The 22,851-nt window shown below is 44.1% G+C and overlaps 2 protein-coding genes across 2 annotated transcripts in view; both read right to left on the reverse strand.

Moving 5' to 3' along the window:
* Nucleotides 1-1,846: 1,846 nt before the first annotated feature.
* Nucleotides 1,847-5,867, reverse strand: CCDC17 (coiled-coil domain containing 17). The gene is given in 12 exon segments (XM_042781768.1): nucleotides 1,847-1,954; nucleotides 2,644-2,754; nucleotides 2,827-3,037; nucleotides 3,218-3,421; nucleotides 3,562-3,656; nucleotides 3,776-3,894; nucleotides 4,134-4,250; nucleotides 4,455-4,573; nucleotides 4,660-4,743; nucleotides 4,956-5,118; nucleotides 5,210-5,438; nucleotides 5,541-5,867. Coding segments are annotated over 12 exon segments (1,887 nt in total).
* Nucleotides 5,868-9,914: 4,047 nt separating this feature from the next.
* The window catches only part of GPBP1L1 (GC-rich promoter binding protein 1 like 1), a 38,092-nt gene continuing 25,155 nt past the window's right edge, over nucleotides 9,915-22,851 (reverse strand). The window contains exons 6-10 of the mRNA XM_007946675.2: nucleotides 18,537-18,677; nucleotides 17,711-17,869; nucleotides 16,517-16,641; nucleotides 10,886-10,988; nucleotides 9,915-10,067 (exon numbers count right to left, since the gene is read on the reverse strand). Coding sequence (XP_007944866.1) covers nucleotides 9,915-10,067; nucleotides 10,886-10,988; nucleotides 16,517-16,641; nucleotides 17,711-17,869; nucleotides 18,537-18,677 — 681 coding nt within the window. The remainder of the gene's footprint in view (nucleotides 10,068-10,885; nucleotides 10,989-16,516; nucleotides 16,642-17,710; nucleotides 17,870-18,536; nucleotides 18,678-22,851) is intronic.

Below are 22,851 nucleotides of genomic sequence, written 5' to 3' on the forward strand. Positions count from 1 at the left end.
TTCTTTTTGTATAACTTCAATAAAGATTGTAAGCAAAGGTTGAGGCTTTGTTGGTTTTCTTCTTAAAATAGTGACTGAATCTGTGCCATGGAGCACTCCAGGTTTTATAGAGTGGCCAAAAGTACTTTTTTCCTCCCTTCTGTACTAATCTGCTGAAAGTTTTAATTCCCAGTTCCTGTCTGTGTAGTGTGTAGGTGATCAGATCAAGTATGGCTTCCAGTGGTGCTTTTCCATTTTAAATACCTGACTGAGCCCAGCTGTCTTGCAAACTTTTAGTGGTGCTGTCCCTTCATGGGGACTGTGAAGACAAGCTTTAGTGAAGATCTTGCTCTTTGGTGCTGATTGTGGGTGATGGACTTCGCTGTCTGCTGTTATCCGCTTCCATTCAGGCCTTGGGTGTTACCTGTGTTCTACCTACCTAGTCTCTAACTGGGACTTTAATTCTGCTTTGGAAAAAGAACTCTGAAGAAGACATGAGGAAAGTGATCTCTGAGTAAAACTTGTAGGGAACTGAGCTCAGTAGTTTGAAAGAAGCTGAGGGATTGTGATGGGACACTGAAGGTGGTTGGAATAATCTTTCTGGGGAGCCTTGGCTGGTGGGTACATTTTCTGTATAGACAGGTTGAAATACATTAACACTTGGAATTATTAGTCTCCACAGTTCAGACTTTTCAAATAAAGATTATATAAAAGGCTTCTGGTCTGGATTTATGTTGAAAGATCTTAAAATGGGATCCCAGAGCAGTTCAGTATGGGATATGTGGATTTAGTAATTCTGACACCCACAGGGCTGTTTTGCAGCACAGGATGGACAGTAGGTTAAAACCTGTGTTGAAGGCAGAGGGATCTGTCACCCTGGGTTTTGGAGGTTCTCTCCCCCCCCCCCCCCCCCCAATTCAGAATCTCAGACTTACTCTGGCTTTGATATTGCTTCTGAAGATGCTCTTGTACTGGATGCCCATGTGCTGAGGCTCTTCTTCTTCTTTTTTTTTTTTTTCCAGTCAGGCCAGTGTAGTCACAATGTTAAGAGTCCTAGACTCTTGACCTCCTCTGATTGAAAGTCTGGGGCCAGGGCCAGTATCTAATTTCAGCTAGATGTCACATGTGACCCCACTTGGGAGGAACTTTGGGCCAGGCCCTAACCCAAATCTAAGTATAGAAGGCTATAGGAGCTTCCTGTTTATGAGGTGCTTGAGAGTCTGGAAGGTTTTTCGGAGGAAGTTCTGAGCTGGGATTTGAAGGAAGTGCAGTAAGGACAGTTTTAGCAAGAGAACAGGTGGGAATGAGCTTAAATCAAGTTCCATTAGCTGGAATTAAAATACCCCTAGTCACTTTTCAAGGAACTCTGGTGGCATAGTGGTTAAGTGCCTGGCTGCTAACCAAAGGTGGGCAGTTCAGACCCACCAGCTGTTCCATAGGAGGAAGATGTGGCAGTTTCCTTGCATAAAGATAACAGCCTTGAAAAACCTATGGGGGCAGTTCTGTGGACTCACTATGAGTTTGAATCAACTTGAAAAGATGGAATTTTGGAGTCAATGTCAAAGAACTTCCTATGTGCCAGACAATAATAGAAATATGTGATACTCATTTAATTCTTAAATCAGTCTGTTCTATAAAAGAAAACAAGCACAGAAAGGTCAAGTACTTGTGGAAAGTGGTAAAGCTGTGGTTGGAACTCAGATTTTGTGCTCATAACTGCTATTTACCTCTGTACCCTAAGATGGTCTTGGAATAGAACCCAATCTAAGCCCTGTGTGTTTTGAGATATTCATACCTACATCCATTGTGTCTGGGCTCAGAAACCCAGTGGGGGTGGGATAGAGCTGTGTGGTGAAGACCCACACACTCATCCTTCATCTTTGACTCCATCTGATTCTTGTGCAGGAGGTGGAGGATCAGGGAAGCCAGCTGTGGGGGTGAGGGAGCTGGCCTGCAGTGAAGATGAGCTGGCCATCTGTAGAATAGGGAAAGGCAACTCCTTAGCAAGACTGGAAGTTTTAAGAGCACAGGTTCTGGCATCAGATTACCTTAGGTTAATTTGATCCTGACTGGACTACTTAACTGTGAACCCACTTAAAACCTGTTTGCCTGATGTCCTCATCTATTAAATGTTGGACACCACAGACTCAATTTTGACTTAGAGTGACCCCATGTGACAGCAGAATTGCTCCAAAGGGTTTTCTAGGCTTTAATCTTTACAGGAGCAGATTGTGAGTTCTTTCTCCTGATCACCTGGGTGGTCGCAAACCTCTAACCTTTCGGTTAGCAACCTGGTTGCATCACAGGGGCTCCTTAATAGTACCTGTCTAGTAGGGATGTGAAGTAGCATTGGTGGTGCAGTGATTAAGCGCTCAGCTGCTAATGAAAAGGTTGGTGGTTCAAACTCACTAGCTGCTCCACAGGAGAAAGATAATGCAGTCTTCTTTAAAGACTTGGAGCCTTGGAAACCCTACGGGGCAGGGCAGTTCTACTCTGTCATGTAGGATTGTTATGAGTCAGAATTGACAGTAATGTGTGGGTTTTTGGAATAGGGATGTAAGTTGTTTATGTACAGAAAGCATTTGGTAGAGTGGCACAAAGTGGCCAGTAAAGGCTAGTTATTAACTATACATTTTCTGACCCTTTCATAAATTGGACCCTCACCGGAGGTGGGTACTGGTACTCATTGGCATTCGATGGGTTGACCTCTGCCATCCTCTGGACATCTGCATCTCTTGCATTCACCAGCCGCAGAAAGAGCTCTGCCTCACTTGCCTGGGGAAAGTTGATGTGGCACTGCACCTCGATCTTGCAGGACTAAACTGAGCTACCACCATCCATACTCACCTGGGGAATCCCATTCAGCTGCCCAAGGCTAAGGGTGGAATCCAGAGGAAAGGACCGAAGTGGGAGGCGCCAACAGCCACTTAGTACCCGCTGATCCCGGTCAAATAATACCAGTGAGGCCCAGGCCTTCGGCTGTGCTGTCCTAGCCCATGCTAGCCCTTGCCAGGCCTGCAGCTTGCATACTAAGGATACTGATGGTGAGGGTGGCAGTCTGCAGAACAACCGAAAAAGGTGTCAACAGATCTGTATGCCCTTCCTAAGATTCAATCCTCAGAACTAATAATGGCCCTGTATACAGACAAGAAAACTGCCAGACTAAGGACACTACTTGAAAAATGAGAGAGAAAAGGCTCAATTGTGGAACCCAAAGTCATAACCCTGATCTACTGACCTGGGTACAGGCTGCCTGCTGGCAAGGATGGCACAGTTGCCGGTGGGCCCAGGAGCTGGAGGTGGGGGCAAGCAAACGGCTGGGGGCAATGCTGTGGTCCCTCCTGTATCCTGTCCGTCTCTCGCCAAACCAGTCATTAGCTGCACCCAAATCCAAGAGGCCTCGAGGCCCCTCAGGAAGTCATAGAAAATGACCAGGCCGGCCCTGGAAAATGCTGGTGTAAACACATGCATGCAACCCACCCTCCCAGGCAGTTTCCCAGTCCTAACTGGCCTTAATTGGTCTCTGAACCAGTATTGGTGATCAGGTCATGGATGGATGTCAAAGGAAGGGGCAGGACTCACCCGGGGTCATAGGGAGCAGGGCCCAGCACGTCAGATGGAGGTAGAAGGTGTGGGTCCAGACCCAGGTTCCTAAACATGTTTCCAGAAAGCAGCGGCTATAGAGGAACAAAAAGTCTCCTAGCTGGCCATGCTCCCTCAACCGCAAAGAGCAGAGCTGACTCCGTCCCACCCCTTGGGTTCTCACAACCTTTCCGTTGCAACCCAAAAATGCGGCTTCTGTGGAGGGTGGCAGCGGCGGCAGTGGGGGAGCCACCGGCGGTGGGAGGAGTGGGGGATCTCCCCTTCCCCTCCGGCGTGGTCTGGGACTAGCCAGGAGTGGCAGATTCCCGGGCCCTAGGAGCAGAGGAAAAGTTACAGCGTTCCTGAGCAGGAAGCTAAGACTGGGCTGAGATACCACTACCCAGTGAGTGGAGCCGGTAAATGAATTAGCGAAATCACGGGGATACAAACACTGGCACGGGGAAACGGAGCTAAAACACAGGTTTCATTTCCCATGCATAGCCCTACCCCTTTCTTCTGAGCCCAGCTTGTTGGCGTAGGAGGGGTGACGGTAGGGTTCGGAAAGTACTGACCCCAGGGTGTCGGGCCCGCGACCCTTTGCATCTGCATGGACAGGATTTCTGCCTCCAAGCGTCGGTTCTCGGCCTCTACTACCAGAAGCTCCCCCGGAGCGGCACCTGCTCTTTTTTCTGCGAGGAACAAGTCTAACCTGTCACATCTAACGGTGGCTGGCCAGGTGCAGCTCTGACCAGATCTCCAGCCTTACGAATCCCTGGACAAGGCTGGACTTGTCAGCTCATTCTAGTTACTGCCACAAAGACATTCAGCTTTCCTCCAGGGACTCTAAGAGCACAGCTTCCAAGAGGCCCTCTTGGCTGGCCCCTCCTGTTTACCCCTGCGAGCCCGTGAGCGCCACAACTCCAGTGCTGACGCTTCCACTTGTAGCTGCCACATCTGGCCGAGAACATCGGGGTTCCGGCCCCCGCCCTCAACGTAGACCTCACGGAGGGCCCTAAGGAGGGTGCACAAGAAGGCAACGTCTTTACACGCCGGATCCAGCGCTTCGTCCCAAACCCGCCCACGGGCCTCGGACCTCACCCGATCTCAGCAGCCAGAGTCCCTGGGTTGGCCTGCAGCACTGGGCAACCGAGTTCAGCCTCTCGCAAAGCTTTCGGCCGGGGCCTGGGGTCGGAGGTGACGGGCAGAGAGAAGGTATCACCGACCAGAGGCAGGGCCTCCTGCAGCCCCGCCCCTTTGGCTCTCACACGAGCCGCCCTTCAGTTCCGTGTAGGCCTGCGCTTCGTGGGGTCTAGCTCCGCCCAGGCCCCGCCCTTCCGCTCCGCCCTCCTTCGACTCGCTTCTTAGGGCGCCTGGTCCTGCTCCGCCGAACTCACCCAGTCTCAGGCTGTAGCTGTTGAATGCGTCCCTCTAGCGCTTCTAGAGCTCCCCGCGTCCGCCTGGCTTCAGTCCGGAGTTCTCGAAGCTCCAGCTCCAGGGCGAATAGGCGAGATATCCCGCCCCGGGTCTCGGCCACCCCCTGGAGGCGAAGGCTCAGTTCTGAAGGAGTGAAAGAGCCGGGCAGAACAGGTCCGAGCAGCGTTAGGGCCAGGCGGCGTGGCGGGTCCCTGGTCCCCAACTTCTTACTCACCTTCGCCGCGTCGCTCCAGGGCCCGGCCCTGGGCCTCGATTTCTGCCACGCGCCTTGTGTGATTCAAGTTCAGCGCCTGCAGCCGCTCGTCGGGGCTCCCCGTGGCATATGAGGTGGGTCCCTGAATCGGCGCCAATGAACCAGAGCGCCTCCAGGGCTCCTCTGACCCTCTGGGGAACTCTGTTACCCTGGGTTGCATTTCCTGGAGGGACAGCCGCAGACGCTGCACCTGGTGTTAACAGTGAACTCGGTCTGTGTTGCTGTAATCTGACCTATCTGTAGGTTTAGGAAGGACATTAAAGTTTTCCAGCCCATGGAAAGCCAGGTGTACCTCCTCTGTTAGCCTCTTTAGAGCCGACTTGCTAGACTCCAGGTCTGAGATGCTCATGGGTTCTCGTGGCACAACCTGGGAACAGGTATACGTGAGAATCCCTGGTTAGGGTCGCCTGAATACCCCACCTTTGGCCACGGCGGAAGCCCTTACCTCTGGGCCCTCTAGTTCAGTGGCTGTGGAGGGCTGTGCTCCAAGTGTCACCTCCTGACTCGTGCGGCCAATGCAGAAGCGCTGGGTGTGGGTGGCCAACAGGGCCCAAGAATGGAAAACCATGTCACAGGCCCCACAGGACAGGAGCCCTGGCTCCCCGGAGGACGAGGCCATTGGATGGGACCCTTTTCCTGTTAGCTGCCAAAACCTGTGGAAAACAAGGGCAAGGGAAAGGAACACAGATGAGAGAGGTCTAGAAAATCTCCAAGATCTTTGGGTTTGGGTTTATGTTTGGGGAGGAGCCTTAGCTCCCTGGGCAGCAACTACAGGTCCAGGCAGGTTTAGAATGGGCGGGGAAGGCCTGGTCACCTTTGGAGGGCACACTTGGCTTGCAAAGCTTCACAGTCTGTTTTCACCTCATTGCATGAGCTTGGGCAAGACACGTTGGGTTTCTTGTCCATATTAATAAAGGGGAATGAAAACTGTCACCTGAAATAGCTGGGCTCGTTTCACCCACCCATTGGTCAAGAGTCATTGCTCTGTTTTCAAGTGGATACACAGTGCAGAATGTAGTGCAAGTTATCATCCTCTTGTCTAGGGAACACTTAGGAAGTAGCCTCACTGTTTTGGGAGGATTGCCTAGAAACTCTTCTCCCTAGATTGGACAGCTAGCTTTCCCCAGCACCATACCTCTCTGGGAGCAACCACAACTTGTACACAACCAAGTCATACCAGAGGCTAAAGGTCTCCCCCCCCACACACTCCCTGCATGTATGTGTGTGTATTTGAGCTCAGCTGTCAGGGGCAGATAATTGGCACAGCTAAGGAAATGAAAGCGCTGCCAGAACATACCTAATCTATCAGCTGAGGGAATCTCCTCTAGAAGGTTACTCCTTTCCAAACTTACTCTCTCCTACTCCCATTATCTGCAAAGACTTACATCTGTCAGGTTATAAGAGGCAGGGGCTCCAAGCTAGCTACAAGTGCAATGAGAACACTTCTGAACAAGACAAGGACTTACACACTATGTAAGGGTAAGGTACCACCGGCAGAAGGATAACAAAGTGTTTCAAAATGTATGATCTCAATCCAGTTAAATTCCGAGAAAAAGGTACCTTTCAATCTACTTCTGACTCCTAGTTAATAATTTCATGATACAATCTTAGTTCATTTTATAGTATTTCACTGACTGTAAGATGCACACTGAAATCAGTATCCACAATTAATGGAGTGTAATAATTTAATTGGCAAGTTTTCTCCTGTTGTTGTTGTTATGTGCCATCTAGTAGGCCTCGACTCATAGCGACCCCTCCTTGGGTTTCCGAGGCAGTATCACTACGGAAGTAGATGCCCCATGTTCCTTCCGAGGAGTGGCTGGTGGGTTTGAACCGCCAGCCTTCTGGTTACTGGTTAGCAGTCAAGTGCCTTAGCCACTATGCTACCAGAGCTCCTAAACAATCTTGATAGATTCCATCACACATCCAGTGAAATATGAGAATTCTTAGTCTCTATCTCAACTACCACTTGCATTTGCCCTGGCTCCCCTGACTTATACCATTGTCAGAAGCTCTGGTGGCAGTGACTAAGGCATTTGACTGCTAACCAGAAGGTTGGCCGTTCAAACCCACCAGTCACTCCTCGGAAGGAAGGTTGGACGATCTCCTGTAAAGATACTGCCATGGAAACCAAAGGGGTCCTTACGAGCAGATCCGACTCAGTGGCAGCGAGTATACCGTTGGCAATAGATACCGTATGGCAGATAGGGTCTCTGCCTTTGAAAATGTAGCACATGTCCCACTGGTCTCTCTGCCGCTAATCTCTTCCCTTCTGGCCCAGAGCCCAGATTAAGAATCATTCTCACACACCATCAGGTCTGTTCCATCTATATTCATCTCCCATTACAGTATAAGGTTGGGCCTCTACTAGTTAGTCCCTAAATTAACTATCCATTGTTGTTATGTGCTGTCAAGTAGGACCCGACTCATAGGGACCCCTCCTTGGGTTTCCGAGGCTGTATCACTAGGGAAGTAGATTGCCCCATGTTCCTTCCAAGGAGTGGCTGGTAGGTTTGAACCGCCAGCCTTCTGGTTAGCAGTCAAGTGCCTTGGGCACTAGGCCAGCAGAGCTCCTAACTATCCATTTGGGACTAATTATTGCAGGGATGGCCAAACAGTGCCAGTAAATGTTTCTTGTATAACTTGTCAGCAGACCTTGGCCTAAGGTTTCATCTTCTATTTAATAACTTTTTCCTCCACTAGGCTGTGAACTTCTTGCATCTCCTAGAGACTTGGACAGTGCCCAAGACATATAAAAAGGACTTGGGAAGTATATCTGGAATAAAGCAGCCTGCTTCCTCCACTAGTACCATCCTACCAGCACTGTCTCAAGCTCCTTCTCCCCAGGGTCTGTGTAGCAGGATGGTCCTGTCATACCGACCTTCCTTAACATACTAACATTGGTAAATACATTATTGTTTGTTGTGTGCTATCCAGTAGACAATGACTCATACTGACTGATGTGACAGAGTAGAATTGCCCCATGGGTGTTCTTGGTTGTAATATTTAAGGAAGCACATTGCCAGGTGTTTTGGTTACCTAGTGCCGCTCTTACAGAAACACCACAAACGGGATGGCTTGAACAAACAGTTTATTCTCTTACAGTTTGGGAGGCTAGAAGTCCGAGTTCAAAGTGCCAGGCTCTAAGGGCTGGGTGAAAGCCCCTTGACCTTGGCTTTAGCTCTGCCTTTGGCTCCTGGCCCACTGAAGCTAAAAGCATCTCTTCACTCAGGCAGCTACTGGCTGCTGAAGCTGACAAACCCAAGGTCGGCAAATAAAATGGCACAGTCCCGACGTTACCAAACAACATGGAAGGCCACTGATTCAAGTCCAATGAAAGTCCCAGGATCGGCAGAGCATGGCAGGCTGCTGAACAAAGACTCGGCTACATGCAGGGTTCAATCGTGCCATAAGCTAGAGACTATTCCCAAAGATGCTTCTTATATACGGAAAGCAGACCACATCCCTAAAGCAGCTACTCAGCTGCTTGTGGTAGATCCTACCATGGAGCTGACTGCCAGTCTCATCATGGGGAATAAACAAGACCAGCTGCCCAGCCACTCAACCAGGCCCAGCCAAGTTGACACACCACCTTAGCTACTACACCAGGTGTTTAGCCTGTGGAGCCACTGGGTGGGTTAGCACTGTTAGAACTGAGCCTTTTGGTCAGCAGGAGAGCACTCAACCATTTTTACCACCAGGGGTCCTCGGGGTAAAATCATAAGCAGTCAAAAATGGTTTGGAGAAAAAACTGGGTGTCAAATTTTATTGCTGATAATTTATTGCACAAATTTTTCTGCATCAAAAAAGAATCTACTAAAAGGAGAAGAGTGCCTGATTTCAGATTCTTCCAGACTCTCAAACTGTTTCCTCTATAAAAGAAAGCATTGCATCCAATTTTAAAGAAATACTTACGCAAGACAATCCAAACTGATGCAAAATATTTATTCCAAGTTAGTTATTTTATGCAGTTTTCCCCCTCATAACAGACTTGTAATAGCCACATCTTTTAAATCTGTAAATAATGTTATCAAAATAATCTTAATCTTTGAAATCTCACAAAAATTTATATTTTACAATCCACCCTGAATATCAAGGCTGCAAGAATAACACATTTCCTATATCCAAATATTTTACAGCTGTACCCAAAAAGGAGGAAAGGAAAAAAAAAAAAGAAAAACCACATTTGCTTGGTTAAGGGCTAAGGTTACCCGAGCAGCCAAAAATAAAATAAAATATCCAAATTATTAGCATTAATTTAATACAATTATAACTTCAATAGTCACTTTGTCATTGACAATGATTGCTTGAGCACAGGGGTGAGTGCCCCAGGGGCTGGTAGCAGAAGCTGCTGCTGCAGGCCAGTGTCTCCTCTGCGCTGCCAGCTTCCACCTGTGCGTCGCCCCATATATACTGTGTGTGTGTATATCTCTCTCTCTAAATATTTAAAAATCTTTCCCACCACAAAACTCCTCTCTATTAAGCAGAAAACAGGGCAGAACAACAACAAAAGCTGAACAAGCCAATCGCTCTCTCTTTGGATATGATTATTTCCCTTGTGCATGAAGGATTCAACAACTTAAGGAAAAGAACGACTTCTTTTGTACACTCCCTAACACTCAGGCGGAGTTCACTGGGTCAGATTTAACTGTGAGCATTTATATGCCTATTTCCAGGCATCGTCATCTGATGTTTCACTGCTACTGGTTTCTGTGTCTGAGTCCTCAAACTCTGCTTTATGAGTGCTTCTCCAAGGAGAGAACAGTCTGGAACTGCGGCTCTGTAAGATGCCATTCTTCCCAAAGCCATTTCTTCTTAGCTGTGGGAGGAAGCATGGGAGAGAAAGAATAACTGTTGATGACTATACTGATCCACGGGACCAGGGAAAGGCCAGGTCTAAGATCATAGTGGGGCCTACAGAGCAGGGCTGCTCGAGCTTTAATGTACATATGAATCACCTAACAGTCTTAAAAATTCTGTTCAGTATGTCTAGGGTGGGGCTTGAGATCCTCTATTTCTAACAAGCTCTCAAGAATATGGTTCTAAGTAGCAAGGTCTTATGTCAGTGTATACCATCTCCCTTTAAACTTAAATTTTAGTTTATGTTTTAATACCTGTCACCAGAATATAAGTTCCATGAAGTTCGTGGAAAACCCATTTGTCTTGTTCACTGCTATAAACCTCAGGGTCTATCAGATTTTTACTTATTTAGGGAAAGCATCCAGGCATGTAATGAATAAATTCAAACTCTGGTTTCTTAGCTCTGCCTAGAATACTAGAAGGAAACCACAGAGATGGAAGCAAGATAGGATAAACCTGCTTCCCTAAGGTTCAAAGAGCTCTCAGGCACAGAACATAACTTTGGAACATGGCCTTGCAATTCAACTGCCAGAATGAAGGAACATCCTCCTTTCTCAAATATGCTAACCATTGCCCTGGTTTTTGTACCCACCACTGGAGATCCCTACTACCCAAACAGAGTGAGAGGCCTACATTTCTACTGTTTTAAATACTTACTTGATTCCGCCCCCCCGTGCCCCCCCCCCCAGTTTTCTCAAAATCAACCAGGGTTCTCTAAGGTTCTCCTACTTGTTAATTTGTCTCTAAGAAAGATTTATGGGTAATTGAATGACACACCTGCTCTGTCTTCATGTGGAACTCTTTGAGTTCATCCTCTGTGAGGGGAAGGCAATTCTCATCATTTTCAGGATATTCCTGCCATCCCATTGCTTTCAATAACCTGGCAGAGGCAGAAGGACAGGCGAAAAATAAGAGGCCTTTAAGCTTGAGCAGGCAGTATGCAGCTTTCCACCCTGCCTAGGAGCACTGGCGTGCTCAGAATTAAGTGTAGGAACTTGGTTATTTTCTGTTGCCCAGTGCTACCATTTACCTCTTTGTCAGACTGTGGTGGCTTACATGCTGCTGTCATGCTGGCAGCTATGCCAACTGGCATTGCAAATGCCAGCTGGGTCCCCCATGGTGGACAGCTTTCAGCAGAGCTTCAAAACTAAGACAGACTAGGAAGAAGGATCTGGCAATCAACTTCTAAGAAAATTGGCCAGGAAAACTTGATAATGGCAATGGAATACTTTCTGATATAGTGCCGGAAAACGAGCTCCACAGGTTGGAAGGCACTCAAAATATGACTGGGGAACAGCTGCATACTCAAAAGTAGAGCTGACCTTAATGAGGTGGATGGGAATAAAGCTCTTGGGACCTTCATCTGCTGATGTGGCGTGACTCAAAATAAGAACAGCTGTAAACATCCATTAATAATTGGAATGTGCAATGTACAAAGTACAAATTAGGAAAATTGGAAGTTAAAAAATGAAATGGAACACATAAAGGTCGATCCAGGTATTAGTAAGTGGAAATGGACTGGCACTGGCTGTTTTAAATTGGATAAACATATGGTCTGGTATGCCAGGAATGACAAATTGAAGAGGAATGGCATTACATTCATTGTAAAAAAAAACATTTCAAGGTCTACCCTGAAGTACAATGCTGTCAGTGACAGGATAACATCCATATGCCTACAAGACAGACCACATAATCAGACTATTATTCAAATTTATGCACCAAACATTAATGCTAAAAATGGAGAAATTAAAGACTTTTACCAACTTCTGCAGCCTGAAATTAATCAAACAAATAATCAAGATTCACTGATAATTACTGGCAACTGGAATGTGAAAGTTGGAAACAAAGATGAATCACCAGTAGTTGGAAAATACGGCTTTGGTGAAAGAAACAACTCTGGAGATCACACAATATAATTTTGCAAGACCAATGACTTACTCATTACAAATACCTTTTCAACAACATAAATGGTACTATACACATGGACCTCGCTGGAAAGAATATATAGGTATCAAACTGACTACATTTGTGGAAAGAGCCAATGGAAAAGGTCAGTGTCATCTGGATCAGACCGTCAACTGCTCATACGCAAGTTCAAGCATTAAGCTGAAAACAATTAAAACAAGTTATAAAAGGCAAAGTATGACCCTGATTATGGCCCACACGAATTTAGAGATCTCTAGATTTGACACATTAACACTATATGACCAATGAGTTGTGGGGTGACATCAAGGACATCATACATGAAGAAAGCAAAAGGTCATTAAAAAAAAAAAGGAAGAGAAGACCAAAATGGATGTCAGAATCTGAGACTGAAACTTGCTCTTGAATGTAGAGTAGCTAAAGTGAATGGAAAGAAAAATGAAGTATAAGAATTGAACAGAAGATTTCAGAGGGCAGCTCAAAAAGATGAAGTAATATAATGAAATATGCAAAGACCTGGAGTTAGAAAACCAAAAGGGCAGAACATTTCAAGCTGAAAGAACTGAAGAAAAAAGTCAAGCCTCGAGTTGCAATACTGAAGGGTTCTATGGGTAAAATATAGAACAATGCAGGAAGCATCAAAAGAAGATGGGAGGAAATTTCTTGACACATAGATGAGTGAGTGCCTCTGGAGTGGCATCTGTTTGTTGAAACATCTCAATGGTATTCTGTCAACTCCTGGAGCCTTGTTCTTTGTCAGTTCCTTCAGTGCACCTTCCACTTCTTCCTTCAATGTCATTGGTTCTTGATCTCCTGAAATAGATGAGCATCGACCAATTCTTTTTGTACAGGGACTCAGTATATTCCTTCCATCTTCTTTTGACGTTTCCTGCATCATTCAATGTCTTGCCCATAGAATCTTTCAGTACTCCAACTTGAAGCTTGAATTTTTTTCAGTTTTTTCAGCTTGAGAAGAGCTGAGCATGTCCTTCCCTTTTGGTTTTCTAACTCCAATTCTTACACATTTCATTGTAATAGTTGACTTTGTCTTCTCGAGCTGCTCTTTGGAATCTTCTGTTCAGCTCTTTTATCTTGTCGTTTCTTCCATTTGCTTTGGCTGCTCTCCATTCAAGAGCAAGTTTCAGAGTTCCATAAAGATTACAGACTATAAACACTGTGAAACAGTTCTACTCTGTCCTGGAGTGTTGCTGTGAATCACAATCGACTCAATAGCACACACAGCTTAAAGGAGAAATGCTATATGATCATCTCAGTACATCCAGGAAAAAAAAAAAAAAAGATAAATGTGAGCATTCATTAATGAAAAAACTCAGCAAGAAGGACTAGGAGACTTCTTCATCTTGATATAGCATGTCTATCAAAAGCCTACAATAAAAAGTGGTGATACTTTAGAACCACTACTATGAAAGTCAAGAATATCACGAGAATGCTTATTTTGTATCTCTATTAATCACCACTCATCTGTTAATTTGTTGTACTGTGATGGAGTAGTGTGTTGCTAAAATGCTGGAATTGGCGAGTGAAAAGCTTATGAATAGCAGCAGAACACTGTCTGACATACTGCTAGAAGATGAACCCCTCAGGTTCGAAGACACTCAAAAGACAACTGGGGAAGAGCTGCTTACTCAAAGTAGAGTTGACCTTAATGATGTGAATAGAGTAATGCTTTAAGACCTTCATTTGCTGATGTGATATGACTCAAAATATGAAAAAACAGCTGCAAACATCCATTAGTAATGAGAATGTGGAATGTATAAAATATGAATCTAGGAAAATTGGAAGTCATCAAAAATAAAATAGAATGTATGGAATACACAGTCACCAATCACTAGTCAGCATTCAACCATTTCAGGAAGTAGGATTATGATCAACTTCCAGTGATACTGAAAGATGAAGTCCAAGCTGCACCAAAAGCACTGGTGAAAAACAAGACTCCAGGAATTGACAAAGTACCAACTGTGATGTTTCAACAAGTGCATGCAACTCTGGAAGCACTCACTCATCAATGCCAGGACATCTGGTACACAGCTACCTGGCAAACTGACTGGAAGACACATATCTGTGTCCATTCTAAAGAAAGGTGATCCAACAGCAAATTACCAAACAGTGTCATTAGTATCACACATAAGTAAAATTTTGCTGAAAATAATTCAAAAATGGTTGCAGCAGTACATCAACAGGGAACCGGCACAAATTCAAACCAGATTCAGAAGAGGATGTGGAACAAGTGTTATCACTGCTGATGTCAGATGGATCTTGGCTAAAAGCAGAGAACACCAGAAAGATGTTTACCTGTCTTTTACTGACTACGCAAAGGCTACTGTGGGATCCTAACAAATGATGGGTTAACTTTGTGAAGAATGTGAATTCCAGAACACTTAATTGTGCTTATGCAGAACCTCTTCACAGACCAAAGGGCAGTTGTTCCAGCAGAACAAGTAGATATTACGTGGCTTAAAATCAGGGAAGGTGTGTATCAGGGTTGCATCCTTTGATCATATTTATTTAATCTGTATGCTGAGCAAATAATCCAAGAAGCTGGACTATGTGAATGACATGGCAACAGGATTGGAGGAAGCCTCATTAACCACCTACGATATGCAGATGACATTTTGCTTGCTGAAAGCAAAGCAGACTTGAAGCACTTTCTGATGAGGATGAGACTTCAGCATCCAGTATGGATCACACTTCAACATAAAGAAAAAAAAAAAAAAAATGCTTACAACTGGACCAATAAGCAACATCACAATAAATGAAGACTGAAGTCATCGAAGATTTGGATCCCCAGTCAATGCTCATGGAAGCAGCAGTCAAGAAATTAGATGATGTATGGTATTGGGCAAATCTGCTGCAATGTTAAAAAGCAAAGGTGTCACTTCGAGGACTAAGGTATGCCTGACCCAAGCCATGGTACTTTCAGTTGCCTCATTATGCAAGCAAAAGCTGGAATGTAAGAAAGAGTCAAGAACTGATGCCTCTGAATTATGTTCTCAGTGAAGAGTTCTGAATATGCATGGACTGCTGAATGAACGAACAAATCTGTCTTCGAAGAAGCAGCCATAACATTCCTTAGAATTGAGGATGGCAAGAGTTAATTAAACACACTTTGGACATGTTGTCAGAGGCACCAGTCCCTTGAGAACACTACCATGCTTGGTGAAGAAGACGGTCAACAAAAAAAGAGAAAGACTCTCGATGAGATGGGCTGACACAGTGGCTGCAACAATAGGCTCAAACAGCAACATTTGTGAACATGGTACAAGACTGGGCAGTGTTGCAAAGTGAGAGTTGTTGTTGTTATGTGCCCTTGAGTCGTCTCCGACTCATAGCGACCCCTCCTTGGGTTTCTGAGGCAGTATCACTACGGAAGTAGATTGCCCAGTCTTCTTTCTGAGGAGTAGCTGGTGGGTTTGAACTGCCAACCTTCTGGTTAGCAGTCAAATGCCTTAGGCACTATGCCCCCAAAGCTCCCAAAGTGAGAGTAGGAACTTGATTTTTCCTCTTTTACCCAGTGAGACAGGGTTTAATTTGATAATCAGATGCTCATAACTAAATTAGGAGATGAAAGGTATATCCAGTTTAGAGAACAGGAACTATGTTGTTGTTGTTATTTGCCATCGAGTCGGCCCCGACTCCTAGCAACCCCTCCTTGGGTTTCTGAGGCAGTTATCACTACGGAAGTAGGATTGCCCAACCTTCCTTCCGAGGAGTGGTTGGTGGGTTTGAACCGCCAGCCTCCTGGTTAGCAATCAAGTGCCTTAGGCACTATGCTACCAGAGCTCCTAACAGGAACTATACAGGCAGTAATAGCAGCAGAAAAGAGCCAAACACCACAAGGGCCCATAGATCAAAACAAAGAAAGAAATCTCACTTTTATTTCTTGCAAGACAACTTAGCACATGTCCACATGTGTATCTAAGTTCTCTTTCAATTTCATTGCATCGTGCACTCCATCAAAACCTTGTGATCTCTGGATAGGAGCCTCCTTTCAGGAAAGTACTGCCATACTTGGCAAGCCCCAACTACTGTGTACTTCCCAGACAGCTGGCTGCGCTGTGTTCCAGGCCCTCATGCAAACAACACTTTCCACATAAGGGTCGTGCTTTCTAAGACTCTTGAAAGGAGTCATATGGTAACTGTTCATCTGGAGCCAGGAGATTGTTACAGGGCCAGCACAAGTTTAGGAAACAGGTTTCTCTCTCCTCCCATCTCCTCCTGGAGCCACAGACTGAGTCTGAAAGTAAACCATATGAAAGCACTGGGAAAAAGTGTGTCAAAACTTTGGCTGAGTCTGAAAGGAAATGTTCAGGGGACAAAGGACAAGGTGGGGCACACCGAGAGAACAAGCTATGTGGCTGGCTGGATCTCTCTGTATACCAGACTTGGTCTGAGACAGTGCCTCAAGTGTGTTCAAGGTCCTTGCAGGTCATACGTAGCATGCCCTGTGATCTGATCCTCACTCACCTGTGCTCAGCTTCCAGAGAGTGTGAGAGGACCTCTCGTTCCTCCACTACAGGGGGAGCAAGGCCATTCTGATGACAGTTTTCCTCTCCATTTTCCTTTGGTTCAGGTGTACTGTTGTTCTCCAACTGCTGTAAGGGAAAGGGGGGAAAAAACAAAAACAAAACAAAAAAACACCACTTCGTTTAAGAGTCCTTTGTAGCAAGATAAGCAACCCACAGATTTGAGGAGTCAGAACCTAGGAAAGGGCTTCCCAGAAGACAGCCTCAAGTCCTAGGTTTTCCTTAAAACCTAAAAATGAGGTCTTGCTAAGATTTCCAAAGGACACCAACTGACAATCATCCTTTCTTAATTTCAGTGTATGTCAGAAACAAGCAGATAATTATGTAATAATATCCATCCCTTCCCTATTCTTCCTTACTAACACAACTTTGATTGTTTGACAGGGGAAACCAATGTGCTCAACTAAAAACAGCTTATTTTCCTCTTGCAGCTAGAAGAGGCCATCTGACTAGGTGCCCAATGAAATATGTAAGTGGAACTTGTGAGTATGATTTCTAAGGAAGCTTTAAAAAAAGGGACAGATATGTCTTCCCTAAATAGAACACGGGTAGAATGCCTAGAGGTACCTAACCATCCTATTCCAATGTGACCAAAAGGTAATGATTTTCTAATGACACCACTTCTTGCACTGTCTAACTCTGAAGCTTCTTACTGCAGGACAAACAAACCTCTTACTTATTTCTGCTGAATAAAGGATTAAACTCACTTTCCTCCAGGCTCTACTAGGCTGTTAGTATACAGACAGACATCTCTGTACATTCAAGATCAGGCTTACTGGTCTGATAGAGATCGGTGAAACCACTAAGACCTACGGCCCCTAGTTACCTTTTGGGCCTGGAATTGAACTCCTATGGCGTCTAGCCAAAGATAGACAGCCATATAAGGTGAACATTTACACCAGGTAGGTATACGCCTTAGATCAATCAATCATGGGACATAAGAAGGGCAGTATTTGCACAGGGAGATAGCTACGGGGCAGGAATTCACAGGAAGAATTAAAAATAAAAATCTCTGTACATTTAAAAAATGTGTCATACCTTAAGAAAAATAACTAGATATACAACAAAGGAAAACATTGGCAAAGCCCTTCCTGTCCTCATCCTATGCTGTCCCAGAAAACCCCTCTGCTCTTACATCCTCCAGCTTGTCACAGTCTCTGTTCTCTGTGAAATCTCCATTCCGGTCATCCTTCAGAGTCTTCAGGAACTCACTCTTCCTATCGGTAGTTCGGCGGGTCAACTTGGTCAGACGAGAGGAGCTGATCTCAATTGGAGGGGTGGTGCTGGAGGGACTCTGGGCAAACACCACAAACAGTTTGCTTTTGAACCAAAGAGCAGGAACTGGGATTCTCTGAGTTACTTCTTTATTGCATTGATTCCCAGAATCTATAGCCTATTTATCACTCTGCTATTTTATTTAAAAAAAAAAAAAAAAAAAAAATCCCATTCATAGTTTAGTTCTGTACGCTTTTTACAGTTAAGACTGGCCAATGTAAAAAACAAACCAAACCTGCTACAATGCATGTGATTCTCACTCATGGCCACCCCGTGTGTATCAGAGTGGAACTGTGCTCCACAGGGTTTTCAAAAGCTGATTTTTCAGAAAGACACCCACCAGGCCTTTCTTCCAACGTGCCTCTGGTTAGCAGCTGAGCCAGTTTTAACCACCTGTACCAACCAGGGAACCTGGCTGATAGAACACCTCCTTTAATCTTCCCATAGCCACTAGCAGAATGCCAGGATAATATAGGCAAACACTGGCCCATCACAAAGCAACTACCACATCCAACTACTGCCCATGTCTAGATGCTAATAGGAAACATGAGTAAAGAAAGAATTTTCAGCTGAGCTCAGCTACAAGTAGCAGAGTTAGAGCTATACATGTCACAATGCGTACCTCAGCACAAGTAAACAGAAAATGACAAGTCCAGTAAGGGCTGCCCTGCTTTGCCCACACTCACCTCTTTGGGAGAGCTTAGAACTGTGCCACCAGCCAGAACCACTGTTTTGGTAACAGAAATTGGACTGGTAAAAGCAGACTCCCGACTAGAAGAAAGGGATCCTGATTTGTGTTCCATTCTGTTAGCTTTCCATGTACTGGGCTACATGGGAGAAAAGAACAAATCAGTCCAAACAAGCATGCAAATAGAAATTCTGCTAAAAAGATCATAAACCAAAGAGTGACATTCAAGAAATGGGAACATAAGTTCCCAGAGTTTACTCATCTCAACACAGTTGGGAGGTATGCAACTTCTTTCTGAGGTTAGCACCTGAAGGAAAAAGGCAGATGGGAACCTGAAGACCAATGAGATGTTAGTAAGTATTCTTCTAAAACAGAGCTCTAGTTCAGTAAGCCTGGGAGATGCTGGTGTGAGCAAAGTACAACAGGTTTCTTTACTAAGCTGTTTCTTAAAGCATTTCATAGGCTTGTGAGTTCGAGAGGCAGATATAATATACAGCATCTGGCAAACATATCTGGACCTAAAATGTTTTCATTTATGGTGGGCTTGTTAACCTCAGATATAACCCTGAAATCCCACTAAGGTAAAAGAAAAATGCTGGTTTCTACAACTTTTGAGGAAAGAGGCTAGTTGCAGGCTAGGGTGGGGAATGGCAATCGCTGTACAATTCTGATTTAATCCAGAGGCCTTTTGCTCAGCACTAAGGAGCCTGTGTGTCCATTCTTTGGCTCTCATTCCAACTACGACGGCAGCATAGTGGACCTGTTGTTGTTGTTATGTGCCATCGAGCTGGACCCGACTCATAGCAACCCCCTCCTTGGGTTGCTGAGGCAGTATCACTACGGAAGTAGGTTGCCCAACCTTCCCTCCGAGGAGTAGCTGGTGGGTTTAAACCGCCAGCCTTCTGGTTAGCAGTCAAGTGCCTTAGGCACTATGCTACCAGAGGTCCTACAGTATACCTGGAACAGTGTAATTGAAACACTTTTTTTTTTCCTGATTCAGTTGCACTGAGGAGACCAAGAAAGATAAGGTAAGTCAAAGGAGTAGGGCGCTAAAGCAAGTGAAAAGCTTCTGTTTGTCTTGAACAGAAAAGTTAGAACAAGAAACCTGAGAGGGAAGAAAGGTCTGAATGAAAAGAATTCCTTTCCTGGGTGTTTTCTTGGTTGAGGGGAGTTAAAGAAGGCACTACAGGCTTTGGGAAGGTATCTACTGAGTACCTACCACATACCAGACGCTCATCATATTATCTTACTTAATCCTTAATGCTATCAGTTATAATACTATGTTCTCTTTGTTTACAGAGAATGCAGATGAGAATAATGAAGTTATACAATTTGCCCAAGATAATCAGTAAGGGAAATTGTTTTTTCACTGTCCTACAATGTCTCCAAAGAGAACATACAAACAGGTAAGAGAGGCAGTGTTTTAACCAGAATGAAGATTCATTTTTTTTTTCTTACACTGAAAAATCTAAATATCTGCCAGGTTAACTATCAAAGATTACTCATGGCTTCCTGGAAGTTGTCATCACATGCCTTGTATTTAACACTGCCATCTCAGGGAACATACAATCTTGGGTTTTTGTTACAGTATCATAGAAAGTTTACTGGAGAGCATTACATGCCAACAGGATACCAACATCTCTGCTCCAATTTTATTCCAACCGAATCTTAAATTCTATTAGAGCTGGCTGCCCACTGAAGAAAACCACTATGTCAACATGTACTATTTTATTAGAGAAATGTATTTTTTAAATCTACAAAAGTGAACTACAAATCAACCAGTGTGATTTCTTAAATGTGTCCTCTTTCCTGCTATATTCCAGATCAACCATAACCCTCTCTACTTAAAATGATCTTCTCTTCTAAGACTGGGCTAAGAAGTCTGAAATCATTAGACTCAAACTTTTCCCAATTGTACTTCAAGTTCAAGTACTCCTTTGTACTTCAAGTTCCTTTGATAGCTTCTCCTCCCTCTCATTCTACATCTTTTAATTCTCTTTTGTGAATAATAAAAATGAGAAAAAAACAGCTACACATATCCATGAGTAACTGCAATGTTGAATGCATGAAGTATAAATCTAGGAAAACTGGAAACTGTCAAAAATAAAATACCACGATTGAGGATCAATATCCTAGGCATTAGTGAGCTGAAATGGATTGGTACTGGCCATTCTGGATTGGAATTGGACAGTTACATGGTCTATTTGTATGACAAACTAAAAAGGAATAGTGTCATATCCATCATCAAAAAGAGCAATTCAAGATCTACCCTGAAGTACAATACTGTCAGTGACAATATAATAGCCATATGCCTGTAAGGAAGACCAGATAATTCAAATTCATCCACCATCCAGTAATGCCAAAGATGAAGACATTGAAGATTTTTAATCAACTTCTGCAGTCTGAAATATATCAAACATGCAATCAAGATGCACTGGTAATTACCGGTGATTGGGATGCAAAAGTTGGAAACGAGGAAGATCAGTAGTTGGAAATTAAGTCTTCAGTGATAGAAATGATGCCAGAGATTACATGATAGAATTGTGCAAAATCAATAACTTATTCATTGCAAAAATTTTTTTCCAACATATATGCCAACTATATACGTGGCCCTCACCACATGGAATATACAGGAATCAAATCAACTGCATCTGTTGAAAGAGATGACAAGGAAGCTCAATCTCATCAGCCAGAACAAATGTAAACTGAAGAAAATTAAGCCCACAAGAGCCAATATTCATCGTTTAGCATAATTTACTTGTATTTAGAGACCGTGCCAGGAATGGCTCTGACACAGCCCTCATGACTGATCAGACAAGTGGTAGGATGATATCAAGAACATCATACAAGAAGAAAGCAAAAGGTCATTAAAAAGGCAAGGAAAAAAAAGACCAAAATGGATGCCAGCAGAGGCTCTGAAACTTGCTCCTGAATGTAGAGTAGCTTTAGCAAATGGAAGAAATGATGAAAAGAGCTCGACAGATTTCAAAGGGCAGCTCAAGAAGATAAAGTATTATAATGAAATGTGCAAAGACCTAGAATTAGAAAACCAAAAGGTAAGCTTGGCATTTCTCAATTTGAAAGAACTGAGAAAAAATTCAAGCCTCAAGTTGCAATTTTGAAGGATTCTCTGGGCAATATACTGAGCAATGCAGGAAGCATCACGGGCAAATGGAAAGAATAGAGTCACTGTACCCAAGAGAACTGGTTCATGTTCAGCCATTTTAGGAGGCAGTATATGATGAAGAACAGATGGTACTGAAGGAAGAAGTTCAAGCTTCATGGAAGACATTGGTGACTAACAAGCTTCCAAGAATGAGATGTTTCCACAAACAATGGATCACTGGAAACACTCACTCATTTATACCAAGAAATTTAGAAGACAGCTACCTGGCCACCTCACGGGAAGAAATCTACATTTGTGCCCATTTCAAAGAAAGGTATCAAACAGAATGCAGAAGTTACTGAACAGAAGCAGTAGTATCATATGCAAGTAAAATCTTGCTGAAGATAATTCAAAACAGCTGCAGTAATACATCGACAGGGAACTTTAAGAAATTCAAGCTGTATTGAGAGGATGTGGAACGAAGGACATCACTGCTGATGTCAGATGGATCTTGGCTGAAAGTAGACAATACCACAAAGAACTGCATCTTAATGTCGAAGGGAAGGCATTCGACTACATGGATCCTAACAAATAACATTGCAAAGAATGTGAATTCCAGAACACGTAACTGTACTCATGGAACCTGTTCATAGACCAAAAGGCAGTGGTTCAAACAGATCAAGGGGATACTGTGTGATTCAAAATCAGGAAAGGTTGTGTGTCAGGGTTGTATCCTTTCACTATACTTATTCAATCTGTATAATTTCAGCAATAATCTGAGAAGCTGGACTACATGAACAAGAACATCACGATTAGAGGAAGACTCATTAACAACCTGTGATATGCAGATGATACAATCTTGTTTGTGGAAAGTGAAGATGACTTTAAGTATTACTGATGAAGATCAAAGACTACACCTTTCAGTATGGAGTACACACCTCTACATAAAGAAAACAAAAATCCTCACAACTGGATCAATAAGCAACATCATGATAATCAGAGAAAGACTGAATGAAGTTGACAAAGATTTAATTTTATTTGGATCTACAATCAATGCCCATGGAAGCCCATGTCAGAAATCAAATGATGTATGTACTTCATTGGGTAAATCTGCTACAAAAGACCTCCTTTAACGTGTTAAAAAGCAGATGTCATTTAGATGACTAAGGTGCTCCTGACTCATGGTATTTTCAGTAGTCTCATATAC

The sequence above is a fragment of the Orycteropus afer genome, unplaced genomic scaffold, assembly GCF_000298275.1.
Source record: "Orycteropus afer afer isolate SDZICR_OR568_19922 unplaced genomic scaffold, OryAfe1.0 scaffold00169, whole genome shotgun sequence".
NCBI classification, from domain to species: domain Eukaryota; kingdom Metazoa; phylum Chordata; class Mammalia; order Tubulidentata; family Orycteropodidae; genus Orycteropus; species Orycteropus afer.